General features: G+C 37.0%; 2 protein-coding genes and 1 pseudogene across 2 annotated transcripts in view; 2 read left to right on the top strand and 1 right to left on the bottom strand.

Moving 5' to 3' along the window:
• The window catches only part of LOC112093864, an 11,835-nt pseudogene extending 4,538 nt beyond the window's left edge, over nt 1-7,297 (top strand).
• A 144-nt stretch (nt 7,298-7,441) lies between these two features.
• On the bottom strand, nt 7,442-9,071 carry LOC21387517. Its single transcript, XM_010109738.2, has one exon. The coding sequence runs from the start codon at nt 8,692-8,694 to the stop codon at nt 7,651-7,653; it is 1,044 nt and encodes a 347-aa protein (XP_010108040.1). The 5' UTR covers nt 8,695-9,071; the 3' UTR covers nt 7,442-7,650.
• Nucleotides 8,758-14,799, top strand: part of LOC21411988 (cilia- and flagella-associated protein 251) — a 9,709-nt gene continuing 3,667 nt past the window's right edge. The window contains exon 1 of the mRNA XM_024173266.1: nt 8,758-8,947. Coding sequence (XP_024029034.1) covers nt 8,758-8,947 — 190 coding nt within the window. The remainder of the gene's footprint in view (nt 8,948-14,799) is intronic.

The following is a 14,799-nucleotide window of genomic DNA, read 5'->3' as shown; positions in this document are numbered from 1 at the left end:
TAGTGCAAGTGTTGCAAGTTCTAAGAAGAAATGCAATCGCACCTCAGCAGTTTGGGAGCACTTCAACATATTCGAGGACGTCGACAATAACGGTAACATTAAATACATAGCTCAATGTAAATATTGTGGTGAGAAATTACAAGGTAACACTATTCACGGCACTACACACTTAAGAAGACAATCTGAAAAGTGTCTTCAAAAGTAAGGAGGCGGAGATCAGCTCTACCAAACGCAATTATCGTTTGACTGCCAAATCGGCGGTCTAAGGCACGATTAATAGCTACATTAGATCAACTACTAAGTTTTCCTGAACAAAGAAATTGACAACGTTATATTAAAATTGTACATAATCCTAATGCACAATTTTTTTTTAGAACTACTCTTAGGAAAGATGTATTAAAATTATATAAACAAGAAAATGAAGCATTAATCAACCTTTTACACTCTACTAGTGGTTGCTTTGCGTTAACGGCGGATATTTGGTCCGCCGTTGCCAACAAGGATTATTTAGCTGTAACCGGACATTATTATAAAGGTTTTGATTTGGATAAGAGAATCTTAGGTTTTAAATGTGTTATAGGATCACATACTGCCAATTTAATATATAACAATTTTATCTGTTATTGATGAATATAGTTTAAGAGATAAAATAATGGTCATAACATTAGATAATGCAACTGCGAATACTAAAGCAATAGAACTTTTTGAAAATGATTTAAGTTTATTCAGTAATAATGATATTTTCCACCAACGTTGTGCATGTCATATAATTAATTTAATAGTAAAGTCCAGTTTAAAATCAATGTCGGGTCATATTAAAAAAATTAGAGATAACATTGCTTGGATTCAAGGTAGTAATCAAAGAATACAAGATTGGTTTAAATTTCTATAAGCATGTAATCAAAATCCTAGAGCATTAGCTTTAGATATGCCCATAAGATGGAACTCCACTTACATAATGCTTGAACAATGCATCCCCTATAAAGATGCTATAACAAATTATGTTAGTGCAAAATTAGGAACATGATTTATAGATGAAACTGATTGGCAAATTGCCGAACTTTTGTATAACTTTTTAGCTAGATTTCATGAAGTTACCTTAAAGCTTAGTGGAACTTATTACCCAACTTCACCATTAGCATTAGGAGAACTTTTAAGAATGTCTATTTTATTTAGTGAATTTAGGACATATGAGGTTTTAGGAGTTCCTATCGCCTCTATGGAAAAGAAATTTAAAAAATATTGGTCTAAATTACCCATGTTGTATGATTTCAGTGTTATTTTTTACCCTAAATTAAAATTAGAAGGTTTAGAAAGTGTATTAGATAACTTAGGTGAATTTTTAGCTATAGGCACTACTGACCAGTTTCCTATTATAAAGGAAAAAATATATTCTCTATATATCTCTTACGAAAGTAGGTTTAGAAACACACCTCGTGTTGAACAATCGCAACAACGAGACGACAATCCGCATTCATTCTTGAATGTTTTCGAGTTGTCTAAGAAGAAGAAGAAGAAGACGACGACGACGAGTTAAGGTCAAGAAGAATCTGGGAGTGGAAGTGGATCTTCATCAAGAGGTGGCGGCGGATTCAATGAGTTAATGGCGTACCTGAGTGAGAGCTTAGTTGTAGACAGTAGTGAGGTGTTTGATTTGGTTGAGTGGTGGAGGGCACGAGCATTAACTTTGCCGATCCTAATACGATTGGTAATGGATATTTTTTCAATCCCGGTCTCCACTGTTGCAGCCGAACAAGCATTCAGTACAACCGGCCGAATACTTGAAGAACGGAGAAACGCATTGCAGCAGGATATTGTTGAAGCTTTGGTGTGCATCAAGGATTGGGACCGTTTCGACCAACGCTTACACGATACAATCTCACCGGCAAACCAAGAATGGATCGATGAATTTAATATATTAACTTTTAATTTTCAAGATGATCATTCTGCTTGATCTTGATAATTTCTTTGTAAATATTTATTTACTTTGTAATTTCGAATTTGTATAGTATTTATTGTAATCTTGTATAGACTTTGTAAGTTCATCAAATTTGTAATTCGTCCCACAATGATTGCACTCTTTTTTTCTTACCAAGTTTTTATCCCAATTGGGTTTTTCTTGGTAAGGTTTTTAATGAGGCAATCATGAATTACAAATTTAAAAATCAATGAAGAAGTAATTTTTTTTATATAGTTCGTTCGTGTGTTCAGTGTTCATTTCATATTTCAAATTGTAATATACACATTGTAATTGTACAAATACTTATTTCAACAACATAAAAATATAATATAAAAAAAAAAATCGGGCAGCTGGTTGGGCATCGGGCAGGCATCCTCTGCCCGAAGCCCGTTCATGGTAATTTTCGAGTCGGGTCGAGCAACCCAAAAATTCGGGGAGATCGAGTTTGGTCATCGGGCAATTCGGACTTTTCGGTGGTCACAGGTGGCCCGTCCAAAGTTTCAGCACTAGTCACGCCCATTTCTACTTGGCCGACACCTCGGAATGTGCGTGATGTGCGTGGATTCTTGGGCCTCACCGGGTATTATTGGCGTTTTGTGAGGGGGTATGGAGAGATAGCTCGTCCTCTTACCGATTTGCTCAAGAAAGGAGGCTTCGAATGGGGAGAAGCGGCAGCGCAAGCCTTTGAGGTCCTTAAGGAGGCTATGACTACCCTTCCGGTATTGGTTATGCTCGATTTCACCAAGCCTTTTGTAGTGGAAATGGACGTGTCGAGGGCTGTTCTTGGGGCAGTGCTCATGCAAGAAGACAAACTAATCGCTTTCTTTAGTAGGGCACTCACCAAGGCAAGCCGGGTGAATCAGTTTATGAGCGGAAGTTGATGGCGGTGGTGTTTGCCATCCAAAAGTGGTGCCATTACTTGTTGGGATGCCACTTTGTGGTTCGTTCCGACCAACAAAGTCTTTGATTCCTCATGGATCAAGGGATGCTTCCACCGGAACAATTATGTTGGGTTACGAAGTTTTTGGGCTATGACTTTGAGGTCCAATTTAAACCAGGGGCAGCCAATAGGGTGGCGGATGCACTATCAAGGAGGGGAGAGGAGCGAACCTTGGACCTAGCGGCCATTTCTGTGCCCCATTTGGTGGATGTGAAGCGGGGGCAGCGAGCGGATGAGTGGTGCGAGGGGGTGATCGCCAAGTTGCAAGACGGGGAAATGGTGCGAAAGGAGTTTCGTTTGAAGGAAGGGTTGTTACTCTACAAAGAAAGGGTAGTGTTGCCAAAAGCATCCCCTTGGAACCCTCGTTTATTGCATGAGTTCCATGATTCGGTGATCGGCGGCCATTCGGGGTATTTCCGCACTTACAAATGGATGGCAAGTAACCTCTTTTGGTCGGGAATGAAGGAGGAGATTTGCGATTATGTGGCCCGATGTGTGACATGCCAAAGTGCCAAGAGTGAAGCGTTGTCCCCCGCGGGCCTCTTGCAACCTATTCCGATCCCAAACTTTTTTCTTCCGATCCCAAACCAAATTTTGGGGGACATCTTGATGGACTTCATCGGCGGGCTGCCTAAGTTGGAAGGCCGGGATACTATTTTGTAGTAGTTGATAGATTATCCAAGTATGCCCATTTCTGTGCCCTCACACATCCGTTCTCAGCGAAATTGGTGGCCAAATTGTCCGTCCGAGAGATTGTGCGGCTTCATGGGGTTCCTCGATCGATTGTTAGTGACGATTACCCCATATTCATGAGTACATTTTGGCGGGAGCTATTCAAGCTCCAAGGGATCAAGCTGCACACTAGCTCCGCCTATCATCTTGAATCCGATGGCCAAACTGAGGTGGTGAACCATTGTCTGGAGACTTATTTGAGGTGCTTTGCTGGTGTGAAACTGAAATTGTGGCTGAAGTTCCTTCCGTGGGCGGAGTATTGGTTCAATACCACATACAATGCTTCTACTAAGTATACCCCTTTTCGCGTCGTCTATGGTCGGGACCCCCCCAGTGTTATATTGGTTCCAAGATACTCCTTCCTTGGATATTGAAATCGACAAGCAGATGCAGCTTTGTAACTCCATGTTGGATGAGCTCAAGGAGCAATTGGAGAGGGCACAGCAAACCATGAAAAAGTTTGCCGATGCTCACCGCCGTGATGTGCACTTCGCACCGGGCGACCTTGTTCTTCTCAAGCTTAGGCCCTACCGGCTGAAATCCTTGGCCAATAAGTTCAACGAGAAGTTGGCACCCCGCTACTATGGTCCCTTTGAGGTCACTGAGAAGATTAGCAATGTTGCTTACCGTCTTTCGCTTCCGGAGGATGCTCGCATACACCCGGTGTTCCATGTTTCCCAACTCAAAGCCTTCAAGGGAGACCCCCCAACTGCCCCCCCCTTGCTGCCGCATCTTCCAGAGGAGCTCGAGCTTCTAGTCCGCCCCGCGGCCATCTTACGCGCATGACGAGCTTGAGAGGGAGGGCCACATGACTTGGACTTGTTCGTCCAATGAGAAGGTATGCCTGAATGGGAGGCAACTTGGGAACCCCTATCCGCCCTCCACCAACAATTCCCCGACTTCAACCTTAGGGACAAGGTTGCTCGAGAGGGGGGTTTTGAAGCAAGTTTACACTTCTAGGAGGGGCAAAACGGGTAGAAAACACAGAGTTAGGGGCCTAAGGGAAAATATTGAAAGTGGCTAGGATGGGTTGACGTGACAAGGAGGCTAATCTGGGAGTAATTTGAATGGGGGAAGGGCAGTAGGTTTAGGCAGTGAGTATTTTTATCTTTTGAGTGTTGGGTGTGTTGCCGGAACGGCTGGGAGTGCCGAAGAGCTCGAAATCTCCGATCTATCATTTATATTTCAGTATAATTTGGTGTTCTTAGCTGATTTGATTAATAAAATTCTCTCTAATTACTCTTATTTTCTTGTTGTTTCGGGTGTGTGTGAGTGTGGTATTGGTGTTTTGGCTGATTTTCTGAGTTAGGTTCCGAACATATTTGAAATGGTTTTCACTGAATTTTCAGGTTGTGATTTACTCACCTGCCCGAACAGCTTTCACAACAGGGTTTTGGAAAAGTTGGGAAATTGAAAATTGATTTCCTGTCTACACAAAAGTATGTGTGCTTTGTCTATTGACAGTTTTTATGTCAGATTTGAAGCTTTTCCCGAAGAAAATTACTTGTATTTTTCTTTTCTTCTTAAATTATGTCGATTGGGATTCAAATGCAGGAGACCGTTTGCAATTATAAGACTAGTTTATAGAAAATTGGCGCTCAACAATTTTGTTTTATCCTTCCATTTCGGAACTAGACAAGTCTTATTTATGTTTTATGAGGCTGGTATGTGTGTGCGCACAAGCCATAAACACTAAAGCGGGAGGAAAAGAAAGCAAATGCTTTTATTCTAACAAGATTTATCTTCCCAGAAGAAGCTTTATTGAACCTTTGTTCGTTAATATTAGGTGGTTTTCCTCACCTTATTTCGTTTGATTGAGATACGTTCAGGTGGGAAAATCCATTGATGGGTTGGGACTTCCACAGGGGACCCATATGCTAATGTTGGTGAAGCGGCATTAAGTTTTGACAGTGAAGAAGCTGCGAAAGCAATTGCCGAGTAATACGGTTGGGATTACGTGGTATGGACTCCTTCAAGTTGTTCTTCTTCTGTGGAACTAAATTCTCCCCTAGTTATAGTGTCTTCATAATAACTAATAAGACATATGGGTTGATTACCTTTATTATAATACATACGCAAAGCTTAATTGAAAACAGTATTGTTGTACTAAAAGGCATTGTTAGATATGTGTTGAATATGTTACCCTGCTCTTTGATTTACACTGATTTGATTTTGAAAGTTTTCACCAGTTGGTTATTCATCATCTTGTACACGATTGCCGTGTTCATCTTGTGTGCAGGTCAAAAAGCGTCATACCCCACTTCTAAAGGTTTGTGATGTTTCTCTGGCTTTTCACTGATCACTAATCACTGAAACTTGACATTTCATCAAAATAGGACGGCACTGTAACTTTGTTATCGGGATTCGGGGCACTTTTGAAGCTGCAGACTAGTAAACATTTTAAGCTATTTGATTTTCATTGTGAACAGTTTTTAGCTCTAAATTGTTATAATTTTTTTTTTTTTTTTTTAAAAAAAAGCAGAATGCGAGATCTAAAATAATTTAACGCACCGGGGTGATCCATACCACCTCTTCACCCGTTGAAGGGTGGGATTAAAAAAAAAAAGGAAAAATAAGATTCCTCTTTGAGACGGTATATTTGGAACCATAATTACAAGCTTTTCAAGTAAATAAACGAATATGGTTCCAAGCTTTTTCTTTTGTACCTACCTGTTCCCCATCCCACCCACCACCACCTTCCCCCTTCCCTGGTTTAACTAGTTACAACTCATAACCTTATGTTTGGTAGAGGAGGCAGAGATAGAGAGAGGAAAAAGGATGGAAGGAGAGTGGTGGAAGGAAAAGGTAAATTCCTTTATTTGATAAGATAAAGGAGAGGAGATATGGAGGAAGAGTCTCCTTTTGAATCCATCATTTTAAATTTCATTAGAGGGAGAGAAAGGGGTGGAAGAAGAGTGAAGGAAAAGGGTGAAATTTCATTAGAGGGAGAGAAAAGGATGGAAGAAGAGTGGTAAAGGAAAAGGGTGAATTCTTTATTTGGTAAGATGAAGAAAAGGAAATATAAAGAGAAAGTCTCCTTCCGAACTTATCATTTCATCAACGAAAGATCTAATAAATCCACTTAAAGTTAAATAAAATTACCTTTTTAACCTCCAAAATAAATTATTTATTTTAAAAAAATAATAAAATCATTTTAAATTATCAATCCACTTCAATTTAAATAAAATTACTTTTCTATCATTCAAAATAAATTATTTATTTTTAAAAAATAAAATAAACAATATAATCTATCTTTTCAACTCTTTCCGTCTTTCAACCAAATAATATGAAGATTACTATAATCTTCTATATTCTTTCTATTCCCCTACTTCCCATCACATCACGGAGCCTAAACAATAAAATAATACAAAAGAGTATTCGCATTTTAATTTTTTTGCTAAGGGAAAAATTGTTTGTGGTTCTTTTTATAAAATTATGGTTTTGGTTTGGTTTGTTTGTCCCCGACTGCTGACGTTTTCCGTTTGGATTTTATCCAGCCCCAATCATATGCAGACAACTTCAAAGAGTGACGATGCTTAACTCGCATATTTGGAATATCCCTACTCTTGGCGACGATTAACTCGAACATTTGGAAGATCCTACTATTGGTGCTAAAAATTCCCGTCTTGGGGTTTGTGAGGATGTTAGCGTTAATCAATGAAATATCACAGTATATATATATATATATATATATATATATATATATATGTATATCTGTCATCTGTTTGTTACTGGTGTAAACAATGAAATATCATAGTATCAGTATCTTCTGTGTGTTTTGTAATGCGCTTCCCTCTTGTAAATAAATGTAATGGACAAGCTTATGAATAATATAAATTTCACACTATCACATACTTATTGCCTCTTTTGAAGAGCGAGGTCTGGGACACTAAAAACAACATCTAATAGAACTATACTCGATGTTGAAGACATACAATTACAATTTAGCAGACTAAGGTGCAGAATTTTCTAGCTAACTAAACAAAACTAAGCTAATATATGTACATTATACACAAACTCATACATTACAGCTTGATTGAGAAGCTTCTCTGGTATGGTGGATGTGGAACCTCCAAGTGAAGACGTAGTCTTTGGACTCACAGGACAGCCTTATAACGTCACAGAAAGCATTAACGGAGTTCTTATTCTCATCACTACCCCATTCTATCCTCACCCAGCAAGAGAACCCATTTGAGGAAATCGGCACTCTGGAATCGGAAAGCTGCAGGATCACTTCCCCGCCGATTCTCTTGCATGAACTGGTCATCATTGAATCGAGCCACGAACACTCGGGCTGACCCACCATCTCTTTGTAAGCGGAATTCGCCATCCTCACTTTGTTGTTGGAATCCGATATGACGGCGGGGAGAATCTCGGACTCGACCTCTTCCTCGACCTCCTCCGGTTTCTTGGGAGCTTGGGCTGCTTGTGAAGCCAGTTTGGGGTCCTCACTGATGCACCGGACGCATATGCTGGACCCCACCGGCCGAACCGGCTGAGGTGCTATCACGGTCGCGGGAACCGGAACCCGCTGTAGTTGTTGCAGGAGATCCTTTTCCTCTGGAATTTCCGCCACTGTGTTCAGGTCTATGAGCTGCTTTTCTTCTCCACAAGCTTTCATCCAGTCGAGCTCCGATACCGCAGCTTGGTTGGTGACAATGGGGGTTGACGGTAGAAGAGGAAGAGTGACTAAATTTGCGGCGGGCTTCTCCAAGGTGAGGCTTGTGGTGGGAATTTGTTGAAGGCCGTGAGTGGAGAAGCCTTGCAGGGGAGGAAGGTGGTTGTAAGGAGGAGTGAGGCCAAGAGCGTTGTTGGTTCTTTGCCGCTTGAGACTCGGCGGAGACAGGGCAGCTCGGCCCCTCTTTCTGGTTCTGGTGGGCCTGGCTTGCAGCTGGGGCCAGAGGTTTCTCAGATAAGGGGACTGCCTGATCTTCTGTGATGTGGACGTTGTCTCGCTTGTGGGGCTTGTGGGTGTCTCTGGCTTCGGTGCTATGGGCCTATACCTCGACATGATCTCGGCAGTTTTCGCCGTGGTGGCGTATGGATTGAGGGTCTTGATCATGGTGGCCAAAGACTAAGAAACAGCCCCCTGAGAGAAGCTGATGATATGGAGTTTTTCTGAAATATGATAGTGAAGGAAATTGTGGTGAAGAAGAAAGAAGACAGAGGAGGGTTAAAAGTGAAATGGTTCTGTGACCGGAGAAGGATAAAGAAGGAGGTGAAGGAGAGGTTTTTTAACGGTGGGAATTGGCCAATGAGAGAAGGGCAACATGAAGCAAAGAGGGAGGAGGAAGTGACACTTGGATTTTGTACTGGTGGGTACGTGTTTGTGAGGCTTAGGATAATGACATGTGGGAATTCAAACCCTTGAGTGGGTCCATGCAAGCTTACACATAACAAGAACCGTCGAAATAGTTAATCCCTGTTTTTGACAACTGAGCCCCTCCATTCACTGCCCTCCTAACTTTTACTCCTACTGCTAGCGCCTTCTTTCTTAGAGAGAGAGAGAGGAGAGAGAGAGTACATCTCTCCACGCCAATCAGGTGCATGAATCCACAACCCAAAATTGGCCCTGTCGTCGCAACGCGTGTGGGTCTGGGCCGCCATGCGTGTCTACACCTATCACGATTGGTTTGGTCGTTTTGTGAAGTAATTTTCTGTTCATTTTTTTTTTCCCTTTTAAAATAAAAAAAGTCTCGGATTTAGGAAGAGTGTTTGAGTTTGCCTATTTGCCATCATCTGAGTCGGTCAAGTTTGGATTCATTACACGTGGTGGAAGACTATCTTCCGGTTGCATGCAACGGAAGGAATCTGATTGGAGGGTGAGCCTGTTTTGGGTTAGATTGAAAACTTTAAAAAACACTTTTGGTTGGACAGGGTAGGAAATGGAGTAAACGCGTGGCCCATGCTGGGGGAGATTGCCAAAACGTGGTATTTGGCCTTGGGAGGCGTGCCCTTTCTGGGCTGCCACCGCCGCTGTGGTGCATCTGCCGCCTGCCAAGTCTCGCTCCCAGTGCGGCTTCACGGGACATTTTATCTCACTTTCACTCTCAGGGTTTGTCTGCAAAATAAATGCAATCCAAATTCATTTTAAATCCGACATCAGTCCAACGTATATAAGAAGCGTGGTAAATGAGTGAAATTGCCAAGAGTGTTTTTGACCCTTATTTTTCAAAAGAAAAAAGTTATTACTTCGTTTTTTTTTTTTAAAATAAAAAAAAAAAAAGAAGAAAAAATTCTTACTTTTATCAGCACTTGGCACCAGCCCCGTTCTTACCGTTTATGTTGTCACTAGTACGAGGGACGTGTCGTTTCTCCGTAATAAATCTTTTGCATCTTCGAGCTCAACCCAGATCTTCCTCTCAATTGATATTTAATTAGTCATCTTAAATCACGTTGTTTAAAAAAAATAAATTACTTTTAACTAATTTTTTTATGTATCATGCAATAATGTAACATAACATGATTAATTAGATATTAATTAAGACATTAAAAATTAAACAAAAAATCTGAATTCTATGAGCATACATGCAACTACAAGCATGAATAAATATAATTAAATTTAAACATTTAAATTTTTTTAATGAGTATTAATTTATAATAAAAAATAAATGGGGTGAGAGTGTGAAAGTTAACATTAAGTGCATTCCAAAGCAGGGGAATAAGCATCTCATTTGTCTCCTCATATAAGACATAATACTTGATTCGTTTCCTCTTCGAGAACTCTTCCCTTCTCCCACTCTTTTTCCAAAAGTAACTAAGACCAACAATTGCGTTTTATTTCTCGTGTATAATCAATTAGCATAAGTAAATTTTTAGTACCGACGAATTATTGATCATTGCATATGTCAATAAATATTTGCTATAAAATCACTTTAAATTCGAAAAAAAAAAAACATGTATATCAGTTTTATTGAGATGCATAATTATTAAAAGATATATAAATCAAATTTAACAATATTTGATTAAGAAAAGCACAATTACCGGATATGTATTATGAATTTAAATGTGTAATTTCAATCACATGATGAACGGATAAATTTGCAAAACTGACAATGTGATAATCAGAATGGATGATTAGCAGCTCCACATGGCTGCCTAGGATACAACGGATTGTCCCAATTCATAAGAATCCACCTCTAGAAAGCCCCAACATTGTGTCTTGGAGAGTCATGCGAGCTCTTCATCAAAACCTGAGCCCTATATCATTATTTTTTGGGTTAGTTCTATAAGTAGTTCCTCATGTTTATTCTCAATCACACTTTGATGTCTAACTTTTAAAATGTTCTTTAATTAATTCAGATATATTACTTTGTTTTGATTTTGATCCGTCTTTTAATTAGGGGCGCACAAAAAAAAAAAGGGCAAACCGCTCTAATCGCTCCGCCCTACGCTGCCCGCTATGGATGGGTTTAGGCTACAATCCACTATTTTTTAGGCAATGCGGTTACAATCCACACTCATAGACGGATAGTTGCGGTTTATATAATTTTGAGCAGTTTCAAATCACCATGTCTGTTTATCATATATGTATGTATATTTTTTTTATAGGATTTTATATGGTGAGTGTTGACTATTTACTTATTTTAACATTTTATGATTTAGATTTCAAATTTAATTTATTTGAATATTACTTTTTAGAAACTTGTGCGATTGTACTATTTATGCTACTATTAATTTCATTTTATTAGCTTTCATTAACTATGTATCTACATTTACACCTTTTGCATGTATATTTGTGTATGTGTTTTCCTACAACTCTTACATATTATAAGCTTCAAGACTTTACACCAACAAGTGGTTTCAAATAATAATTATTTTTTATATTTTTTAGTAATTAGTTAACAACATTACATTTTCATTTTTTTTTGTAGCCTCACGTTTAGATCAACGGTTTTGGGGAAATGACCATAACTATGTGCAATATTTAATTGTTCTTCTTGAATCTATAAAAATGAATTTAAATGCCTATACAATATGTATACTTATATAAGTAGCTAAGTTTATAAAAGTTTAATTTCTAATTTAATAGTTCAAAAACAATAGGTACTAAATTCATACCGCCCAATAAACTGCCTAATATACCTGTAAAAAAAAAAAACCGCCTAATCTGCTTAAGATTTGGGCAGTTATGGATTGGACTTTTCAAAAACCGTCAAGAAAAAAAAAACTGCTCAAACCGCCCAATAACCGTTCATACCAACCGTCGTGCACCCGTGCTTTTAATTAAGTATTAAATATTTAATAAAATTTTTGGAAATTGAACCTACCAATTAGGAGAATGTATAAAAACATAAGTAGTATCATGTCATTATTTTGTTAGTTTTATAAATGTAAGGGGCATTTTGAACTGAGGCACACACTTTAGAAGGTGAAATGAACCATTTTTAAAATTCAAGGATGTTGAAATAAGGTACAAAGTTCGGAGGGGCATTTATGAAATTAATCCTTTTATTTTTTTTCCCGATTGCACTATTAATTGTTATTAGGATTATAAGCATCGCTTGGTTCACTGACTTGAATTCATGATTCTAATTCTGCTCTCTCAACAAAAACAAAAACAAAAAAAAAATTGAACTAAAAGAGTTCTGCCAATGGGTTGTCTCACAAAATTTAAATGTAAAATCAAAATTACTGACTTGAACCCGTGAACTAAACATGCCATTAGTCTTGTAAAATATAAAGAGAAAATTACTCAACTTACTTTTAGAGTGCATCATCTGTATTTTAACCCTTTACTCTTAATTAATACTCCTTTGACGAATATAGTATTTGACTAAAAAGCATATCAATTAAGAATTAAGTGTAAAAATCCAGACTCATGCACTTTAAAAGGATATTTTTTTTTTGTCTCAAATATAATTGAAAGAATAAGAAATTCTAAACTGTTGTGGGTTTTGCGTTTGTTGAATCTATAATCTATCCACAATAAGATAATTTATTATTTATAAATTTGTAGTATGATTTGTGAATTATTAAATGACTATGACTTATTGTAATTTGTCAAACTAATCATCAAAATTTTATAAGGTTGAATTATTTTTGTAGTGGAAAGAATGAGAGAGATAAATAGAGAGATATTTTTTTATCATGTTGAAAAGTTATTATGGATTGGACACCATAACTTATGACAAGTTGCTACATTTAGTTGGCGATTTTTATAAAAATTAGATTAAGAATTGTATGTGATTTCTTCATTTTCTTTTTATCGTTGATTTTTCTGTTCTGTAACTTCATCCCCAGATGATGTGACAATAGCTAGGAATATCTTATATCTACTTTGAACTCTCATCTTCCTATTAGCTGGCTAGTAACATTTCTGCTACAATATAATAAAAGTAAGTTAAGAGGCAAAATATATAATATAGATGAACAGAGTACATAAAAATATGATATTAGTTTCAACAATGAAAAAAATGACAACATAGATATATATTACAGAAAAAAATATAAAACTTTTGAACTAAAAAATACTAAAGCTTGTGTATCACACAGTTCACTCAGTAGTAGCAACGACGCACAACAATGTTATTCCTGCGAACTTTTCCTCACAGGAGATGAGAACTTTAAAATTCTAGTGTGTCTCCAATGAGGAGTGGGGGGTTTTATAGGGCTCACGGGAGATAATTGGCTTTGTTTATTTCCAATGTAGGACAAGAGACTTCCCAACCTCGTAAAAATTTTTCTTTAGTTTTTATTTTTTGTTTTTATGGGAGCACTTTAAGAGTCAATTTCTTATTCACTCATTCATTATTTTGAGCATACAAATATATCATTCGATCTCTTCACAATGGATAACACAATTTCAAATTGAGTCATCACTAATACGAAGTAAATTCTACTCAAAATCGAACCTCAAAATAGTACTATGAAAAAAAGAGGTTTCAAGCCATTTTTCTGACAAAGTGCGCCTCAACAAGCCTTCGAATTTGGGTAACTCTCTTTTCAACTGCTTCGCTGGTGCTTCCTAACATATTCAGAGTAAACAATCACAACATGCAGATTAGAAACGTCAACAAATAAGAAACTCTCTTAACAATGATAATATTGCACATTATGATATACCTGTCAATAGATCATGCTTATTTTGGTACATATTTGGTTCACAATTTACATTATCAAAGCAAGCACATGCCTTGCACGTGCTTCTCTCACTAGCTTTTGAAAAATTGTGATAGATATTTCTTGTTTATTTCTTAAAAAACGAAACTATACTTTATTGAAGTCGGAGGCTAGTTCTGCCATTGAGTCTAGGCTTAAAATGAAATTAAGGATGAAAAAATCAACATTTTTACTGAAATTTTTGTATTTTGAAAGTACGGATATGAAAATATGGGTATAGTATTTTGTCTGCACAATATCCTAAAATTTTTACGAGAATTTCCGTTACTATCGATGTTCTTATGAAAATATCTATTTTTGGAAAGAAAAAATGTACTGTTAAATGAGCAAATATCATGAAAATTTTACAAAAATTTCGTAAAAATATTGATATTTCATATAAAATTTTGTAACTTTATGTATTTTTCAATTTACTTTCCGAAAATATAACAATTATTTTGTTTTTTGTTTTTTGTTTTTTGTTTTTACTTTTTTCTATCTTTTATCTTAACTTATCATTCTTTTCTTTGTTTTCATTTTTTTTCTTGTTTTGTTTTTTACTTAATTTTTGAACGCGTGTTTAGTACTTATAATATTATAATCGCTCTTTACTATGTCATATTTATCAAATAATTAGTACTTTAATTGAGAGTCTCATCTAACTAATATATTATTATCTATTTCTTAAAATCTCATTTGAAAATAAAGTATTTTAGTATGAATATATATATTTTACATTAATTTTCACAAACATCGATATTTCTATTGATATTTTCTAAAACTTGAGTATCAATATTTCCGTAAATATCGATATTTTCATGCTAAAACGCAATTATGAGGAGGGTTTTTTTAGCACTAAGCTGATAGTCCGTTGTGCAAGCGATTAAAGAGCCTAAGGGATCTTTTTTTTTTCAAAAAGAAAGAAAAGAACAACTCAAATTCTCCTACCGTGTATTCTCTCATAAAAATTTAAATTTAATTTTTTTGTTACACTATTTTCTTCAAACATACCAAAAATTTTGTTAAGGCACATTTACAAGAAAGAAAATTCTCTAGTAGGCTTAAA

The sequence above is a fragment of the Morus notabilis genome, unplaced genomic scaffold (genome assembly GCF_000414095.1).
Source record: "Morus notabilis unplaced genomic scaffold, ASM41409v2 Scaffold47, whole genome shotgun sequence".
NCBI classification, from domain to species: Eukaryota; Viridiplantae; Streptophyta; class Magnoliopsida; order Rosales; family Moraceae; genus Morus; species Morus notabilis.
The sequence above is the reverse complement of the archived record's forward strand: the minus strand, read 5'-3'. Positions and strand labels throughout refer to the sequence as shown.

Bases quoted from the DNA above. Each gene is read 5' to 3' on its own strand.
- LOC21387517 (XM_010109738.2), bottom strand. From the start codon at position 8,694: ATGATCAAGACCCTCAATCCATACGCCACCACGGCGAAAACTGCCGAG.